Raw genomic sequence first — 21553 nt, 5'->3', positions numbered from 1 at the left:
TTTGTTATTTACATTCTGCCAAGTTTAGCGTGTTTTGTTGCTGTTTGTGTGTTTGTTTTTGTCAGGTGTGATTTTAAGCTTAAAACATTGAGGACAATGTTTGATTCAAGTGTGGGGGGGTAACTAATGTTGTTGATGCAAATTCGTGGGATTTTATCACCCATAAGTTCCAGTGTTGTTCCTTGCTGCTTGTTCCTTGCCGCTTTTAAGTGTTTTTAAGCTATTTTAGAGTGTTTTAGAGTGTGTTGACTTAAAACTCCGAAAATCACATAAAAATTTGAAAAACATGTTTTGAAAAGCCTAAAAGAGTGTTTTGAGTCGTTTTTGTGTTTTTGTGTCTTAGGGTACCTTCCAACACAATGATGAGGATTTGGTTTGTAATTGCATGACTGTTAAAAAGAGTTATAAACATGGAGAAAAGTTTGATTTACTCTTGGTATATGCTTGGTTATGGTTATAATATATGACTTCACATGCAATCATAAAAGAAAAATTCGTTTTTGTAACATGCTTGAAGGAAGGAACTCAAACAAACGCTACAACCTTGTGAGACTTGAGCCTAAACGTTATTTGGAGAGTTAAAATCTGTGCATTATTGTTTCTAAAAGTCGTTGCATGATCTCATTATTCTTTGCTTGGTTACTACTTAGAAGGCGTTTCATCATATAGTTCCAAATGCTAGAACTCATGCCCATTTCATTCAAAGCATGTTAATTGATTTGCATAACATATATCAAGATGAAGTTGTGTAGTTGCCACCATAGCCAAATAGCCTTACTTCCCATATTTCGTATATGTTGTAAGTTTAAACCCCGTTGAGCTTTGTTTAGCCTTTATTCTTTGTTAACCCACATTATCCTCACCTAGCCTAGTTTAGGACAATCCACACCCTTGTTCTTAAAAAGATAGTGAGCATGACTTAAATGAATTCCTTTTGAGTTACATTATGCAAGAAAATGAATGTGGGGGAGTAAAAGTTTGTTCTTAAGTTTATATGTATGTTTTGAGATTCAAAAGAAAAAGAAGAAGAAAAGAAAGAAAAAGAGTGAAAATAAGTGAGAATGAACTCACAAGCATTGATGGTTGAAGAAAGGGTAAAAAAAAAGTTGAATATGGCCCTAAGTTTTGTGTGATTCCCCCTTGGGTGATCAAAGTTGACTTCTGCATTCTAAAGGGAATTCTAAGTGCCTAATTCAAATACTTTGCTCACTATTGCTTTAAGAACCTTTGTTTTCCATATCCCTTGAGTGTTATGTATTTCAATTGTGGAGTTTGAACTTGGTATGAGCATATGGTGTCACTGGTTCTCGCATCTAAGTAGTAGCATTCCATTCATGAGATCATACCTAAACATGCTTATTAACTCCAGAAATTGCTTTCTTTATGATACATATATGTGAGTGTTCGTTTTCATGTTTACATCAATCTTCTCACATGTAACTAGTTTAGGGTGTGTAGTCAGAAAATCTGAGTGAAAATTGAGTGCATATCTTGTAAGGAATTGAGCAAATTCTCTAAGGCATGTTACTACATTCAAAACATGGTTTTAAGTGCTTAATTGTGAACTAGTATGTGGTGACTATGATTAAGTATGTACTTAAGTATAAGGATGACTAAAATCTATATGAGTAATGTTCTTTTAACATGTCATGTGCATTAAGAATCCCTGAGACCATTGTTGGAAGGTTTAAGATTGTCTTTGGTTTGTTTTGTTTCGTTTCGTTTTGTTTTGTTTTTCTGTTTTGCTCGAGGACTAGCAAAAGCTAAGTGTGGGGGAATTTGATAGGAGCATATTCATGCGACTTAAATGGCTTGTTCTCGTACATTTACGTTATGTTTCTTTAGTTATTTTAGTCCTTTATGCTTCTTTTGTGTGTTTTCAGGTTCTAAGGGCTTAAGGTGCAAAGAAGTGCATTTAGGGGCCTTTTGGAGCACTATTGGGCTAAGGATGGATAGCTTATGCTTGGAGCCAAAATGTTGGATGAAATTGAAGGCCTTGTATGCACTTGAGGACACAAAACAATGGCCCTAACCCAATTACACAACCTTGCCATGGGCTTAACCATATTTCCCTTCCCTTGCCATGCAAACCACCCTATTTTAGGCCCATTCTATGTACTTAAACCCTAGCCCTTTAACCTTGCAGCCCTATTCTAATTTATTCACTTCCATATTCTTCTTTAATCCACATGCATTCATCATCATTCACCCTACCTTGCAATTCCACAAAACACATCCCATTGCCGTGGCTTTCCATTTAATTTCAGCCATCCCACTTCATCATTGCAGCCACCATTCACCCTAGTTGTCAATCACATGCTTTCCCATTCTATAATTCATCCACATGCATCTTTAATCATTCACTCACAAGCTTTCCCAACAAACAATTCAGCCACATGCATCACAAACACACCTTGCCGTGCATTCCTTGCATTTCCAGCATTCCCATTTGCATTTTCAGCTTTCCACCAACCAATCTAGTTGTCATTCCACATGCATTCCCTTCTTTAATCATTCCTAGCTGCCATTCACATGCTCTCCCATCCATTCTCTCCCTATAAAACCATGCAATGCATTCATACAAACCATTCCAATTCACAACACAAAACAATCACACAACACACCATCACAAATCCCTTTGTGCCGTGTATATAAGTTCCATTTTCTGCACATTTTTCTCCTCCATTGCATCCACTCCAACCACTCCCCATCCCTCCAAAACACTTCACACCATCACACAACCTTTCCTTAGACCTTGTGCTACAACAAAGAGGAAGACAAGAGGGCCTAAACGTTCATACAATTCAAGTTTGAGTTGTTGGAATGTTTAGATGTTTCTTTGATTTCTATGTTTAATTTCAATTCTCTTTGTCTTGTACGTATGAGGAACTGAACCCCCTTTAGCTAGGGGGTGATTCGAAACCATGTTTAAGCTTGCAATATGAATTGATTACCTTTGGTTGGAATTTCATAAGTTGTGGATTCAATTTGTTTAACCGTTTGATTGATAACTTATTTACGTATGTTTATTGAGAGTGCACGCTTAATTTTCATGCATGAATATGATGCTAGAATATAAATGAGTTTCACCTAATAGTTATGAACTTATATTCACAAGTAGTGGAGGTTGCTTATAAACAATCGCGTTAAATGAATTCTTGGCACTAGTTTCATGCTCATCATAGTAACGAATGCCTCGTCAACACTTATAGTTTTCATGATGCTTAATGATCTTTGATTGTATCTTTATTGTGCTTTTCACGTAAAGGACTTTTGGAGAATGTTGTGAATTGCGTTGCGCAAACCCATCTAATTCATTAACTTAAAGGAGAACTTGACAGTTAATTTAAGCGGACCTAATTAACCCGGGGTGTTGAGTTTCATAATTTATCGAAAGACCAACTGAAAATCATCTTGTATGCAAGTGTAACATGTGTGGAGAAGAACCCCTTAGCTAGCCTTCATTCCATTCATTAAATCCAAATTCGTTTTACAATCTGCTTAGTTTATTAACTTGTTTTGTTATTTCAATTTTCGTCAAATCAAACCCCCCCCCCTTTACTTTCTTGTTCTTTAGTGCTTAGAATCTGTTTAGTTTATGTTTTAAAGTATTTTGAATCAAGCCATAATCTTAAATTCGTCCAAAATTGGGTTTAAGGTCAGAAACTGCCTAGTTAGTGTTTTTAGGCAGTTTTGAGTCTTTTGAACTTGTTTTGAGTCTTTTGGTTTGTCTTAATGTTTTAAAGTTTAGTTTTGCATTCTTTGAGTCTAGTATAGTGTTTTATATTGTATTTTTACGTTTTTGAGTCAAATCCAAGTGATTAACAATCCCTCCTAATCCCCGGTCCAGAACGATCCCTACTTATATCTATACTACAATTGTCACAAGAGGGTTTAATTTGTGTGCGTATAATTCCCGCATCACTCAGATTAATCATCTCAAGATTGAGTTGCATAATATCAAAAAAAGAGTTGATTCCATTGAAAAGTATTTTTCTCAAATTGAAGCTTCTGAAAGATCAATTACTTGCAGCTGGTGAAAGTATCTCAGATAATGATCTCATTGTAGCAGCTTTGGCTGGTTTGCCTACAAAGTCCAATATGATCAAGACTGTTATTGTAGCTAGAGAGTCACCAATTTCTCCTAAGGAATTTCGAGCTCAACTGTTGAGTGTAGAAAATACAACATAAGAATTTCAATCTTCGCTGCAACTTTCAATGTCTGGAATGTTTTTTCAAGATGAATCTTCTACCACTAGAGCTAATTGGTAGTACTTTGAAGGAGAATGCTCTGCTACTACAACAAATAGGCAGCCTAATCAAAAAGAATTTTTCGATGACACTGGATAGAATCTTAATGGTGGCTTTGGTTTTGTTGGTCAATTTGAAATGGAACTAGTTATTCTAGAGGTCAGTTTCTTAGAGTAACATACCCCAACATTTCCAATCTGGAGGTTAGTTATCTTAGAGGAATAATGGTAGTTACAATGGTCCTTGATATAATTCAGGGCCTAGATTTAATGGAGGAAATGGAAGCAATTTCAACACAAGAAATAATAGAGGGTTCTCTGGCTCATCTGGTAGTAATAATGAAGGAGTTTTTGGATTATCTAGTGGTAACAAAGGAGGTTCAACCTAAAATAACTGGAATGGAATAATGGTTAGAAGTTTAATATGATTCTAGAATGTCAGATTTGCAACAAAAGGGGCCATATTGCTCCCAATTGTTCTTACAGGAATGAACAAGCTCCTTCTTTCAAAGATGGTATTCTAGAGTGCCAAATCTATAGCAAATGAGGACCTATAGCTCTTAACTATTTCAATAGAGGTAACTACTCTTATTAAGGCAATCAACCATCTCAAACTCTCACTGCCATGACTGCATAATCTAATTCTGAATTGAGTCCAAATTAAGCATGGATCATGAATACTAGAGCAACAAATCATATTACTAGAGACATGGCAGACTTGGGCATGGTTACAACATTTGAAGGAGATCAAAAGATAACTGTTGGTAGTGGTGAATGTTTTCCAGTGAAGAATACTATTTTTTCTTCCATTAAAACTCATTCTAAACCTTTACAACTTTTTACAGTGTTACATGTTCTTGAACTTACTACTAGTCTTGTATCAGTTTATACTTTGTGTAAAGACAATAATTGCTATGTAATATTGGATGAATTTGCTTTTTGGGTGCATGACAAGGCAACAAAGACAATTCTTATGAGGGGAAAAAGTAATGGAGGCTTGTATTACATTCCGAAGCAACTGTTTGTTAGCTATGATCAGCTTTTGAATCTACACCAAAGGCTTTCCTTGGAAAATTAATAAAGGCATCTTTGTGGCATCATAGGTTAGGACATCCTCCCAATGAAGTTCTTCACAGCATGCTATGCAATTCATAGACTACTTACCAGTCCGATAACAATCAACACATATGTAGTTCTTGCCTAAGTAATAAAATGTCTAGGCAAATGTTTGAATCTAGATCTCTTGAGTCTGTAAAACCTTTTAAAGGATCAATAGTGATGTATAAGGGCCATCATCTGTTGTATCAGTTGAAGGATATAAGTACTATATCAGTTTTATAGATGATTGTACTCGATTTACATAGATTTTTCCATTAATATACAAGTCTCAAGTTCTAGAAGTTTTTGAAAAGTTCTTTGCTTTTATTAAGAATCATTTTAGTGCTGCTCCTAAGTTCTTTCAATCTGATGGTGGTGGTGAAATACATGAGCACTGCTTTCAAGAAATTCTTAACTACAAAGGGTATTGTTAATTTGGATTCATGTCCTTATACCCCTCAACGTATATCCTAGAGACTGCTATGACATTGTTAACCATAGCACAATTGCCTCATAATTTGGGTTTCGTGCTTGTTCTCATGTTATGTTCCTTATCAATAAAATGCCCTGCGAATTGTTAGCTATGAATTCTCCCTATTTCAAGTTATTTGGTCATCATCTAGTCTTGAAATCTCTAAAAGCTTTTGGAACAACAATTTATCCATACCTTAGACCTTATAATTCTTCCAAATTGGATGCAAGGACATATCAGTGAGTGTTTTTGGTTATGCTTTTGGTTATAAAGGTGTGTTGTGTTATAACAGACTTAACAAAAGATTGTTTGTGTTTAGATATGTCATACATGATGAACAAGTGTTTCCTTTTCATAATAAAGGACCAATGGTTGGCTCAGCTCAAGGTATTATAGTTTCTAATAGATATCATCCTATTATTGTTCCTTATGTTTTACCAATTTCCACTGAGATAAGCACTTCTACTTCTACTGCCACTAGTTCTCATGATGACTCTGTGAGTAATAGGGGTTCAATTTCAAGGGATAGTTCTGAGTTTTAAGACAGTTTAACAATGCTTTAGTTGATTCAGTTAGTGGTGAGATTTCTTCTGGTTCACTACAGCATCATTCTGGAGTTCAAATACAAGATTCACTCTTAATTTCAAGTGATCCAATACAGGCATCTCCACAACAATCTATTATTCTCTCACCTTACTTGTCCAACTTTTGTTGCCTGTCCATCATTCTACACAATTAGAGGTACTTCTCCCTCTTGATCCTCCTTTTACTCCTGCTACTAATGAACATCATAATATGCCATTATCTAGTTCTATTCATCCTATGCAAACAAGACTCAAGACATGACTATTTCCAAGCAAGATTATAGTGCTTTTTCGTTTCTACATGTCTTGATATTGGTTCAAACATGTAAGATATTGTCTTTTGTGGTTTTTCTGCAATTCATCAAGTTCATGAGTCTTGAGAGCCAACATCTTATAAGTCTATAGTTTCTAATGAGCATTGAAGAACTGTTATAGTTGAGGAATTTATTGCATTGCAGAAGCAAGGAACATGGGAATTAGTTCATCCACCTATCAATCAAAGCATCATTGGTAGTAAATGGGTTTATAAGGTCAAAAGAGATCAAAATGGTAAAATTTCAAGATATAAAGCTAGGCTAGTGGCTCATGGATTTAGTCAAGAGCATGGATTGGATTATGAAGATACTTTCAGTCCTGTTATGAGGCATAGTACAATTAGACTAATCTTGGCTCTTGTTGTTTCTCAAAGTTGGACATTGAGACAATTAGATGTGAAGAATCTTTTCTTCATGGGGATTTACAAGAAGTTTTCATGGAGCAACCATAGGATTTTTAGGATACCACTCATCCAGATTATGTATGTAAGCTTGTTAAGTCACTCCATGGACTTAAACAAGCTCCTCAAGCTTGGAATTTGAAATTCACATCTTATTTCCCTACTTTAGAATTTGTCAAGCTTCTGAGTCTTATTTGTCAATTATACTTTATGTAGATAACATCATTGTCACTGGGTCTAATCTAGAGTTGGTTCAAACAGTAATTGATGATTTAGGTGCAGTTTTTAACATGAAGGATTTGGGCAAGTTGACTTTTTTCTTGGGGTTCCAAATCACTTATCAAGATAATGGTGATTTGTTTATTTCTCAATCTAAATATGTCAAAGACTGAAGAAGGCTGGGATGGAATCTTGTAAGCATGTCCTACACCTTGTAAACCTCACACACAACTTCTCGAGGATGAAGGTACACCATTGATTGATCCTAAAATGTTTAGAAGTTTAGTTGAAGCATTGCAATATCTTACTTTTACTAGACCTGATATTGCGTTTGTTGTAAACTATGCTTGTCAATTTATGGCAACACCTACAAATGCTCATTACTATCTTATAAAAAGGATTCTGAGGTAGTTACAAGGTACAACTAAGTGTGATCTTACATATTCTGCCAGTACTAAGTTAGAACTTTAAGCCTTTAGTGATGCAGATTGGGCTTCAGACATTAATACTCGGAGATCGACCACTAGATATGTAGTTTTCTGGGTAATAATCTAGTTTCTTGGCAATTGAAGAGACAAGGTGGGGTTTCAAGGAGTTCTACTAAAGCAGAATATAAGGCATTAGCTAATGCAACAACTGATGTTGCATGGATTTGACTTATTTTAAAGGATTTGAAAATGTTTCTTCCTCTACCTTCTTTTCTGCATTGTGACAACATTTCCTGCATAGCTTTGTGTTCAAATCCTGTTTTTCATAGACTCATCAAACATTTGAACACAAATTTCCATCTTGTGCGTGAGAAAGTTCAAAAAGGGGATATGCAAGTTGTTTCCATTCCTACTGCAAACAAACTGCTGACATTCTTACCAAAGGACTTCATGTTCTTACCTTCATTCATCATTGTTCCAACCTCAAGTTGGGGTTCCCCAGTTGAGATTGAGAGTGGGGGGTATTAAGTGTATACTTGCCAAATGGCATAATTTGTGTAATGGCAAGAGGCATCATCCTAGTGATTAAGGTTGTTAGAAGATTACTTAGTCATTAAGTTTCCTTGCTTGTATAAATAGTTTTGAAGACTCATTTTTTGTAACTAACTGTTGTAATTGCAATATAGAAATTATACATCTCTCTAAAACATTATGCATCTTCCATCACTGTTCTTTGATCATTTCTACAATTCTCTAGTTTTGTTAAGAATTGAACTGTATTCGACCTAGCAAAGAACTTCTTCTCAATCAGAGTTATTTCTTTCTTGGGGATAAGACTTTGACCAAAGAAACAAAGTGCGAGAAATGCTAACATTTGAAGGGAATGTGCGATTAAAGCTAGGAATTGAAGCGAAACCCGATAGAATTAAAAGAAAGTGTGAGAAAGGGAAAGGAAATTAAGAACAAATGTATAGAAAGTAGTTTTTAATTTATAGATAATTGAAAAGATAATATCAAGAATTGAAGTGCATAAAGTAAAGAATTGAAATGTGAGTGCGTGAGCTAATCGCATGCAAAACAAAGGAATTGGAAGACAAATGCGGTGAATAAAATTGCAACAGAAATAAAGAACCAAAACACTGCGTAAACTAAATTGTATGACGTAAATGAATTGAAAGACGAGCAACGAGTAACTTGAGTAAAAGTAATCCCGACTAGAGCTACATTATGCTACTCCTAGGTTATGAATTGAAAAGTTAGTAGAACGAAAAGATGTTCCACGTTGTGTTAAGGGTTCTTCTCATGTTCAATGTTTTGTATTTATAGGCCTCCATAACGTCCCAACATGATTGACCATTAATGGCCTTGGGATTACATCAACCAATATAATTCTTCCTTCAATTGTCATAATTGACATTGACCATCCTTGATTGCATACATCAACACGATTTTGATACAAAAGACATTTACCACTTAAATCATGGATATGATAGAATATAATTAGTATGACATAATTTGATATCCTCTCCACCTTGAGCTCTCTCACCTTAAATATTTGATGACACTTTACTGGCTTGAAACCTTTACATCTATGCTCAATCTTCTAAAAACAGTGAACTAATATAGAAACTCGTGGTTGGGTCACGGTCAAAGCTCATCAAGCTACCCTTGGAAGTCTCGTGGTTGGGTCGTGGTCGGAGCTCATCACGCTACCCTGGAAGTTGGAATGATATTATATGTTTTTATTGTAAAATTATCAAAGAGACAGGCCAATGCCTCGCTTCGAACAACACCGGTACTGTTCCCAACTTGGTAATTACCACCTGCACAATCCATCAGGTGTGAGATTTTATCACAAAAGACCTCGATATTAGTTGGAGTGTAGTTAGGATATGTAAATTCTTTTTTGTTTCTTTCTCTAGCCGATGTGGGATTTCTACAGTTATTTGATGGACTTCATGGGTTGTGGCCAAAGTCGTCACCCTCATGTCCAAATAGCTAGTCACCATACTACGATACAATTGGTGCGGTTGCAACAACAAACTGACCTCGGACATGGTCAAGTATCATAGCAGTATTAACATGGATGACATCAACTCATTCTGGACTAAAATCAAATTTCAGCTTAGAATGAATTCAGTCTAGAGCCTTAGCCTAAGTCATATGATGACTTGAATCGGGACAAATCACATATTGGCATCTATCTGTTATTATCATCTTGGACCAATTTTATTACTTGATAACCCTAGATCCATGAGGTCGAATGGTGTAAAATTTGGGCACAAATCAGTCCCTTGCATAAACCAGAAACACAACAATAAGCCCAATACAATCATTCTGAGTTGTACTAGCATCAGTTGCGCGTGAAATTAGTATATTCCATTCAATTTAAGATAATGTTACGGCTAACTAATCTCTATGTTGAGAGTGAATTCCATATTAAGGAAAGGAGAGACCTTGCATGTGCTTATAATAGGTTGTGCTACTCTCTATATTGTCAATTGGTTTTATGGTGGAACCTCAACTTTCTTCATGTTATTAGAGCAGGTTGTCCTACGTGTGAAGCTCAACGGCCACATGTGCTCCACATCTCCCGAGTTGTGTTGTCTATGTGTTAGGCTTGAAAATTTGCCACACGTGATGGTGCTTATAAGAAGTTGGGCTACTCCCTACATTGCCAAGTAACTTTATGATGGAACCTCAACTTTCTTCACCCTGCTAATCCAGGAAGCTATTGATAACCATTGATGAAATGATACATTGTTAGACCCACCAAATCATGATGCTAACTCTGTTTATCCAGCCTAACAACAACATGAATAGGTCGGACTCGTTACCATGTTCATAGCCAAAACGATCGAAGCCCTTTAAATTGAAACCATGTACAGCATGATTCCTAATGAAAGTGATTTCGATACGCTTTGTTTCAATTCCAAAGAGAAAATGAACATAAATAAACAACTTTTTTTAAAAGGTTCATTTATTGATTTGCCCCTTAAACAGTCTTGTAGTCTCATAGACGTTAATTAAATGAAAGACCAGTCTGAGCATTTCTTATTGGCAAAGATGTGTGTCATTGTGGTTGGTGATGTCTAAAATTTTAGATTGTCTTAAACCTCTGAAAACAACCAATTCTCTGCCAGCGTGGACGACTTGATTTTGATAGTTTCAGGAAGTAAGGTGAGATAAATTCAATTTAAAAAAATAAAATGAGATTAAAGGATAGTTTCATAGGCAAATCAATAAATAAACCGAAAAAATGTGCTGACATTATTTTCTATTCAAACCTAATTAGCTAAGACGGGTGGTGTGGCAAAAAAAACCAAGTGCGAGGCACATGGGGTACATGCCACATAGAGTGCATACTAAGTAACGACGTTGGTGGGGGAGGGTGGACCTTTCCATGTCCACAAAGAAGCTGCAAGGACGGTTTTGCCACGCTCCTTTGTCTCCTTCGTCCCTATGTCCCTACCTCCCACTCCACTCATGGGTCCTATTCAACTTATTTTTTGGTTCTCATTCAACTTCTTCTACGCTTCTTTAACAAGATTATACAATTCTCGTTTTAAAATCACTCATTTAACATCTTGTTTATGAAATTATAACTCTATTAGTTAAGAGTAACCATCCTTGCATCTAAAGTTTCGAGTTAAATTTCTCTACCTCTTCCCTACCATTGCTCGCATAAAGAAAAACAAAAGCTTCATGTTACTTACCTCAATGGATATTGAAATTACTCGGTTTATGACATTAATTATTAGAAAATACTTGTTTCCAACCCATTGATTCTTTCATTCTCAACTCACTTGTGATTAGCTTATCTTCATTGAACAATTTTTATAATCAGAACCATTCATTTTCTTCAATATTCTTTAAAAAAATATCAAATTAAAAAGGTTTTAGCTTTCCACATTGAATATATACGTGAAATTATATATTTACTCGTCTATCTTGAAAGTAAAATTCTATAAGTAATGCACCATATCTACTTACAATGATCACAAAATAACACACATTTCTGAGACAATTTTTTTTGAAGAATTCGCCATGATATATCTGATTCATGCATAATATCATGAAAAATGAATACAAATTTTTGGTTGCTTCTTAATATCGACAATAGGTTTGAAAAAGTATCTAAAAATTTCAAATTTAGATATTCGTATCCTTTCAAAAATAGTGAAATCCAATCTATAAGTACGTCTCACCTTATGACTACTATGTGCGATCAATGGATTTGGAAATGAACTGTTTTCCTCTCTCAATATCTATTTCCATGCATTATTCATGCACCAGATAAGTTATCCATGTATCATGCTTTTGTGCTTTTTAGGGCCCTCCAATCGATTTAAAAGTGAGAGATGAAGGGGACAAGGGGAGGCCTCAATATCTTGAGTTTGGTTTTAGACGTTCATCACCCAAACACCTACATGTTCTCTTTAAGAACGTCTCTACCACCTGCATTTATTACTCCTCCTTCCCCTATCACTACAAATACTATGCAAACCTAACACTTCAACTCACTCACATATAGAAAGACTTTCCATTACTCTCATCGATTGAACCATCGACCGTTAGTTCTGTTTGTGACTTCAAAACCTTGAGATCGTAACCTCTGTCTTTCGTAATTATGTCTTCAATTGTTCTTCTCGTTCTTCTGTGCCTTTCCATGCATGCATGCAATGCCCGACTTCTAGGCTTCGTTCCAAAAGAAAGTGGCTGTAGAGCCTACCATTCTATTGAGGTCGGCACAAATATTTCCTATATATATATATATAAGATAATTGATGGGATTTAACGTAATTGAACCAACCAAAATGGTCATCATAATCTCATCTAATTAACTGAAATATAGCTACCTGAAATGATCTTGAAATATTGTGACAGAACCTACCTTGCATGCAATATATAAATGGTTTATTATTGCATAGTATTGAAAGTGGCCTAACTATTTTAGGTTTTGGTGCAGGATGTAGGGAATGTCTTGAGACGTTCTGAGACTTCAATGTCGTCGACGAGGCCGACCATCTCAGTAGAATGGCAAACAAAGCAAGTAGAAGTGAAGGTCGACGCTGAAACATTACTCACCCTTCAGAGTATCCCAAAGGATGATCTTTTGAGGAAACAAGGACATTTCCATGGACCAACTTCAGGTTCTTAATCTATCTTCGAATTAATCAAGTCAAATTATCTCCCAATAGTATTCTTACTATATATGTTGTTAACTACGAAAAATAAACATTCCTCCGTTGTGCAAGGAAAAAAAAAAATTTATTTCCCAAAATTATTCTTGTTATATGTGTTATTTTTTTGTTGTTTACGATGGTGATGGTATGGTGGCGATGTGCAGGACATGATATTTTTACAGTATCTTCTGGGATTGACCAGAAGAAATCGATTAAAATGAAGGTACGTACATAAGAATTCACCCAATTGCTGCGTTAGAGTATGATCCCTTCTAGAATGATGCATGGTGGTGCAAGTGGCCACATTTATCTACTTCACCATATGTTCCCTGTGAAGATGCAGGGCATGTGGTCAACTCATGCATGAAGAAAATCAGTACTATAAACTACGATTTTGCAACAACGCGTAATTTTTTTTTGCCAAACTTATATTATCAAACAGCTTCTGAGGTGCATGCTAGATAATGAATTTGAACCACACATTAAAACAAGAATCAACATAATCAATGATGCTTAAATTCACAGCCTAACAAAATAAGTATATATGACATAATTGCTTGATAGTGTCAATATTTTGCATCGAAATGCATATATATGATATGAAAGATCTGCATGATTTAGGGATTGGAGAGGCACAGAAGGACATTACTGGGATCTGCTACACTACATAATCAGATGGAAGAAGATAAAGGTCCGAAAGGAAATAAAGCTATGGAGGACGTTGGTGTTATGGATTATGCACAACCTCACAGGAAACCACCCATTCACAACAAAAAGTCCTAGACATATTATATGATCAGCATGTCTACACTTCTGATGAATTTACCGTCTACTTTTACCTAGTTGGCAAGCGCTTAAGAAAAACAATATAATGCTTTTCCTTGGTTTCTGGGAATGATATAGATATTTATAAATAAGGAGCTTTCATTACTTTTTTTTCAATAAAAAATATCTGTTCATTAGAAAATAATAATAATAATATCTCCTCGCAAAACCTTGGAAAAGAAGAGGAAAAAAAAGAGTTCAGCTGTTATAATTATGGATGCCATGTGAGTGAAGATTATTCATTGAAGATTGTTGCATAGGGTAAATAGTTCTCACTAATTGGCTTACAGTATTCTTGCTCATGGTTTTATAAGGTTGTATATGTTTTGTCAATTGAATTTTCCTATATAAAAGAATAATTTTGAGGCCCCACATACAGACTGAAAAAACCTTTTGTTCTCTCTTGTGAGCAACAAAAGCTCAAACAATAGCACAAAGAAATCATACAAGTTTCTTTCATTTCCATGTCCCATATCCAAAAATAAGTAAAAATAACAAGGCAGTGTGATACTTAGATCGTGTTCCACTTCAACCTCTAAGAAAGGTTCTCCCTCTCTTTCTCTTTTGCCTATTTATAACATGTTATCAGCATGACTTTGTAACTCTAACTAGTTTTCATTCCTTTGCCAAAATGTTTCCCGAAAGGATATTATTGTTTCTCTTTCTTCTCTGCCTCATTTGGTTTATGTTCCCTTGCCACTACAATGACCTGCTAGCACCATGCTTTCTCTTAGTCCTTAATTTAATAATTAACTATGTTTTATATTTATTATTTGGTGTAGCTTTCGATTACTAATCATGCACTGCATTTTAGATGGTGCAGTACAATGGCCCATCATGCACAGCATAGTTAAATTTACTGTAGTTTTAGATGGTGTGGTATAATCACCCATCCTACACCTCTATTTAAGTTTACTGTAATTTTAGATGGTGCGGTATAATCTCTTATCCCGCATTACATTATTCTGCTCAGGATGATGCGATACAATTGCCTTCCTCGTTAAATAACTACCTAAGAATTTTTAATTAATGTCTAAATTATGTTAATCTTGAATTTGAAGTTTTGAGTGCTAATCATTTTGGCCTAAAGTTCAAAAATGAAAATTTGTAAGAATGAAAAGTTTTAACACTGCATTCATTCAGAATACATATTACTGCAAGTTCTTACACATCTCACTTTACTTTTCAGAAAAAGAAAATGACTAACTTGGCAAAGTTTGATTTTGTCGCCCTGAATGTCACTGGAAAGAATTACCTTACCTGGGTTGTAGATGTCAAGATCCATCTTGAGGCAGGAGATCTTGGTGACACCATTAAGGAAGGAAACCTTATGTCCTCTCAAGATCGGGTGAAAGCCACTGGCTCTCTAGAATGCATTGAGAACTAGATATAATCACCAGAAAACAGCGATTCTCCCAAGAGCTCGTTATGACTGGACACATTTGAGAGTCCTGGATTTTAAGACGGTTGTTGAGGGTTGATGTGAAATATTCTAACACTCAAATTAAAACCCTATGATTGTAGTGTATGAAAGTAGGGATCGTTTTAGGCGGGGGATTATAAGGGATGCTAATCTACTCTAAACTGACTTAAAAACACAAAACTTAACTTAAAAACACTTAACTAGACTTATATGACTCAAAACAAACTAAAAAGACTCAAAACACACAAACTAAGTTAAATTGACTCGAAACAGACTCTAAGAAGTTATTTGGACGAATTTTAGACTATTAAAACTCAAAACACTAAATTGGATAGATTTGAACACATTTCTAATTAATCTAACACACTTAATTAAAAGGGAGATTGATTTGGACGAAATTAAAGTAAAAACAAACAGATTGTAAAGACTCTAAACAACTTGGACGAAATTGGGTGAAATATGGGTGAATGGCTAGCTAGAGGGTCCTTCTCCACACCTGACACAAATGCATACAAATCGATTTCCAATTATTATTTCTTTAAACCATGAATGACAATGCCCCAAGTTAATTGCATCGCACAACTAACCCAAATTTTCCTTATTTCATTGAATTGAATGAATACGCATTACAACCAAATTATCTTTCTCAAGTTCCCTATATGAAACGCATGATAAAGATACATATCAAAAGTCATTAAGTTCTATGAAAATCATAAGCATTGACAAGGTATTCATCACTATGAAACGCATGAGACTCCTGCCAAGGATTCACTTAACACAATCATGACTAGTGACTTCCACCACTTGTGAATATAAGTAAATAACTATTACGTGAAACTCCCTTATATTCTAGGATCAAATTCATGCATGCAAACTAAGTAGGCCTCCTTAATCAACATACAAGAATAAGTTATCAATCAAAAAGATAAGAAAATCGCATTCATGATTTATGAAACAATAATTGGATGAAATCAATTCATATCACATATATGTTCATGGCTTTGAATTCACCTCTAACTAAAACGAATTTAGTTCCTCATGTTCGCAAAACAAAGACAATTAAATTTAAACATTGAAAACAAAGAATAGAATACACCTAAAAACGTTCCAACAATCCAACGTTTTGAATGGCAAGCACGGCTCCAGGTGTGGTGGATGGTGTGGTGTGAAATTGTGGTAAAGGGTGGTGGTTTATGAGTGTTGCGGCATCATGTATTTATAGGGTGAAGGGAAGGCATGAAATTGGGCTGAAAATGAGAGAAATTAGGACTCCAAATCACCAAAGAACAAGGACACTTTAAATCAGATTCCAAGGAGGACAAGGAATGGTCCTTGTGGCAGATTCTAGAACTTCTAGAAGGGCTACATGTGGTATAAACTTAGAGCACGAAAATAGGGCTTCTAGAACTTGATATTTAGGTGATTTAATGTGAAAATAAGTCCTCTTTGAAGCTGGAATTAAGGTAGGAAAAGATTAGGATAGGATAAGATAAGATAAGGTTGTATAAGGTTTGGATAAGATAAGGTAATTTGGATAATATTCCTTCTTTGTAGCTGATTCCTTATCTTCCAAGTCTTCAATTTATTTCTTCCACATGTTAATCACATTCCTAGCCTTTCTTTATCTTCAAATTCGTCCATCCAACTTGCTCCATGCATATGCAAACCATTCCAAGCCCAAAACTGCTCCAAATAGCACCAAATTGCACTTCTTGCCAACTTTGTCATTTAAACCTACAAACACATGCAAATAGCTTAAAGAACTATAATAAATAGAAACTAACTTACTAAATGCAAAGAAACAAGCTAACAAAGTCGCATAAATATGCTCCTATCAAGGATAACTCTTCAATGTTCAAAATTAGTTCCCAAATGAAACTTTGTGGGTAGAAGATCACTGAAGCAGACATACTAGAAAAGACATCCAGTACTTTATATGCCTCTAATTTGCTCCTGGATCAGTAATATAGAGAGTGTAGTTTTAAGTACAACCAAATGATACTAAGCACTTTGTGGTTGAACAAAACAATGAGCTTCTGATGAAAAATCATTAGTCCCGACCAACTAGATTAGTACTATATTCCCAGAAGTGAATGCTACTTCCCTTGAAGCAAACACCACCTCTTCTCGTGGCTATAATTACATATGAGGACTTGACTGCAAGCGAGGCCCATGGAATGGAAAGGGCAAGAACCTTGGTATTCAATACAATCAGAGTCCAAGGCATAGTCCCAAGTCAGAGCTTTAAAAATGTAAACTGCTATACGGAGAAAGCTCATATGAATGACATTCTGGGAAATCCTGAAAGAGTTTGCCATAAGTGTGGTGGCAATGGTCATTGGGCACGTACATGTCATACCCCAAAGCACCTCGTGGATCTTTATCAGGCATCCCTCAAAGAAAAAAAATTTCTGACCAACTTTATCGACCAGGCTGATTCGATGAATGTACCTGATCCAGTTTTCAATTTATCAGGACAATTGAACACAATCCATCTAGATATTTCAAACTATGTTGTGGAGAGGGGGAATGAAGTTTATAGGTCTGAATACATCAATCTTAGTTGCTGTGTAATTTTGCTTTTCATTACCTAAACTTGTTGTCTGAACCTTTTATTTTCAATTCAATAAAGTGGCATCATAATTTCCTTTAATTATGAATAAACTATTTTTAATTATGATTGTTTTACTCACAAAGCATGGATTAAAATTATGGATATTCTCAAAACAGGGCAAAGATATTTGTTTTGCAAACAGCGTAACCACGCATGCAATACTTCAAGATTGAGAGTATTTTTCAAGCTTGATTCTACAAAAGCAAAAGTAACAACAATATCTAGCTAATCAGACGTAATTAAAAGCTCAGGTCGTTACCAAATAGAACACCCATACAAAATGTGTTGTACACCACTTGTTCTACAAGGAATTTGTTGAGTTTTAAAGAAAAACGTTTGAATGGATACCACATAGAAACAAAAAAAAAGTAGAAAATGAGGAATACCTATGCATTATCTCCAACGATACCCATAAGCTTACATTGGAGAAGTTGCATTGTTTATTGAGTAGATTGTATTATACATACATAAGGGCAATTGAAGCAGACAATGTCATGAACCAAAAGTTCTTTGGCCCAAAAATTTACATGCTCTGGCATGACCGTCTGGGGGTCATCTAGGATCCACCATGATGTGTAGGATTATACCAACTCTAATGGACACACATTACTATGCAAACATATTGCCATACGAAATGATAACCCTTGTCAGGCTTATTCTCAGGGGAAGTTGGTAACTAAAGCATCTTAGTTAAAGATTGATGCCAAATCCCTATCATTTTTGCAAACAATTGAAGGGAATATTTGTAGGCCTATTTTACCACCTTGTGGACCATTCTGATACTTCATGGTCTTGGTTGATGCATTTACTAAATATTACATGTTTGCTTTTTGTCTACCCGAAAGGTAGCTTTTGCAAGACTTCTTGCTCAGATAATTAAGCTACGAGCACAGTTTCCAAATCAACATATTAAGTCAATTTGACTTGATAACTCTCGTGACTTTACGTCTCAAACTTTTGATGAATATTGCATGACACTGGGCATTGATGTTGAAAACCCTATTCTTCATGTCCATACTCAAAATGATTTAGCAAAAGCATTTATCAAGCGGCTTCAATTAATAGCTCGCACTCTATTCATAAGAAACGAAGTTGCCAGTTTCTACATAGGGACATGCCATCCTACATACTACATCATTAGTTCAATTGAGCATGTTGCCAACCATTAATACTCCTTAGTACAACTCGTATTTGGGCACCAACCAAACATTTCATATTTACTATTTTTTGGTTGTGCCGTCTACGCGCCTGTCACACCACCATAACGTACTAAAATGGGACCTCAGTGCATATTGAGAATTTATTATGTAGGTTTTGATTCACCATCTATGATTCGATATTTGGAACGCTTGACAGGTGATATTTTTAGGGCTTGTTATGAGGGTTGTCACTTTGATGAGACAACTGCCGTTAAGGAAGAAAAGAAATTCCAGAAGAAAGCACTTAGTGTGAAAATGAAGTGAGAACAATTGTTCATCTTCAAGGTATTGCCAATCAAATGCCAGTTGCATGTAATGATGCATAAGTGGAAAAATCATATGTACCAATTGCAAATGTGCCTGCAAGAGTTGATGTCCCTCGTGGGCATAATAATGTGGCAACAAATGATTCATCCATTGCATGCCTGAAGCGTAGTAGAAACTTAGGTTCAAAAGATTTAGCTCCTAGAAAGAGGAAGATGAAGGCACATCTGAATCCAAATGAAACCATTCATGAAAATGAAATGAATGATGAACTTACAATTTATGATTCTGTACTTCTAAAAAAGCGAAATGTCATTGATGAGACACATATCCTTGAAGAGACAGAAATACATGAAAGTAAAGAAATCTCCATAAATTATGCTTGTACTAATGAACTGTGGAATCCAAATGAAATAATTATCGACGATATGTTTGCATTCGCAGTAGCCACTGAAATCATAGTAAGCTATGATATTGAGCCACACTTTATTAATGAATGTAAACAGAGCCAAGATTGGCTAAAGTGGAAAGATGCGATCCAGGCAGAATTATATTCCTTGGAAAAACGAAGTGTTTTTGGACCAGTAGTCCATATATCATTACTTTACCTTTACTGCACTTTTACTTGTGCTCTGACATCACGTGTGGAATGGGTTCAATCCCGCGCACATACGCACTTTAGAATTAGTTATTTTAGGTTAAATTAGTTTGCACTTTCCGCATCACCATCACTTTATGGCTTCATAAGCTTTCAGGTGTCGGCCAACACAACTCGATCTAGGTGTCCAGATGGATATTCTGGGTCGGGGTTTGTTAGTTTGGTAAAGCCCGCTTGGAGCAAACCCTATAGGTTACAAATGGGTGTTCATAAGAAAGCGCAATGAGAAAAACAAGATTGCAAGATATAATGCACAACTCATTGCGCAAGGTTTTTGACAAAAAACTCGTAATTGATTATGAGGAGACATACTCTCCCGGAATGTATGCAATTACGTTCCTATATGGAAATCCCAAAAGGACTTAAGTTGCCCGAAGCAATTAACAAACCATGATGTGTGCTCTCAATTAAATTAAGGCAATCGTTATATGGGCTAAAATAATCTGGAAGGATGTGGTATAAAGTTTCTTAATGAGTATGTAATCAAGGAAGAATGTACCAATAATGTCATTTATCCTTGTGTGCTTATTAAGAAATCAGACTCTAGGTTTGCTATAGTAGCAGTATATGTCGATGATTGATAGGAGCATATTCATGCGACTTAATTAGCTTGTTCTCGTGTCGTTATGTTGTGTTTACTTAGCTATTTTAGTGTTTAAGGCTACTTTTGTGTATTTTCAGATTATAAGGCCAAAGTGTGCAAGAAGATGCAAATTGGAGTCTTTTGGAGCGAAAGAGGAATGAATGAGTTGAAGATTTGAAGAAACGACGAATTCCTACTCCAACGATGAATTCTTACCAAAACGAGGAATCCTACTCAAACAAGGTTTCCTACTTGAAGTAGGAAAGTTAACCCTAAGTTTCCCGTTTTGGTAACCTTTCCTAATCTAAACATCCGTATTTTCTAGCCACTTTGAAGACCTTGTAGGTACTTTAGGACACAAAACCAAGGCCCTAGTCTCCCTTTAATTTCTGATTTTATTTCCTAAATTCTAGAAGTCTTTGAATTTATTTTAGTTAATAAAAACAAGCTAGGGTTTATTTCTGAAATCATATATGTTTTAAACCCCTAGCCGCATCTCCCATCCATCATCCATAAACCCTAAGCCTTCTAGTTCTAATCTCAGCCGTTCCCTTTAATTTTCTCCCTAGCCGTCACTCCTCACATTCTCCCATTTTTCCACCATAAGCCGTAGCACCCATTCAGCCATTCTCCCATAATTCCCCCTAAGCCGTGGCATTCCATAATCATTCACCCTAATTCATGCAGCCGCACTCTTCACCATTCTACCCTAATAAACCAATTATTTTCTCCCAACAGCCGCACTTTCTCCCTGCCATTCCAGCCGAACTTCTCCCTGCCATTCCAGCAACTGCCGCAGCCATCCCCTCCACTCCAGCCACCTTCCACACCTCCATACACCTTTCCACCACCATTGCCGCCCACTTTAACACCCTAAATCCATCCCAAAGTCAGAAAAATCACCCAAATAAACCCACACAACATCTCTGCCGCAGCAAGGAGAAGAGGAAAGAGGAGCTTGGACGCGCCGAAATTCAAGTGGATTCGTTGGGCGTTCTAGGTGTAATCAATCCTTTGTGCTTTATGTTTAAATTC

General features: G+C 35.8%; 1 protein-coding gene across 1 annotated transcript; it reads left to right on the top strand.

Annotated features, from left to right (window-relative positions):
• Positions 1–12283: 12283 nt before the first annotated feature.
• LOC148696385 (uncharacterized) lies at positions 12284–13882 on the top strand. Its single transcript, XM_088696213.1, has 4 exons — positions 12284–12510; positions 12736–12919; positions 13117–13175; positions 13574–13882. The coding sequence occupies exons 1-4, from the start codon at positions 12397–12399 to the stop codon at positions 13733–13735; spliced, it is 519 nt and encodes a 172-aa protein (XP_088552339.1). The 5' UTR covers positions 12284–12396; the 3' UTR covers positions 13736–13882.
• The last annotated feature ends 7671 nt before the right edge of the window (positions 13883–21553 follow it).

This window comes from Pyrus communis, chromosome 6 (assembly GCF_041283825.1).
Source record: "Pyrus communis isolate YQ-2024b chromosome 6, ASM4128382v1, whole genome shotgun sequence".
In the NCBI taxonomy this organism is placed as follows: domain Eukaryota; kingdom Viridiplantae; phylum Streptophyta; class Magnoliopsida; order Rosales; family Rosaceae; genus Pyrus; species Pyrus communis.
This window is presented reverse-complemented; position numbering and strand designations above follow the sequence as displayed.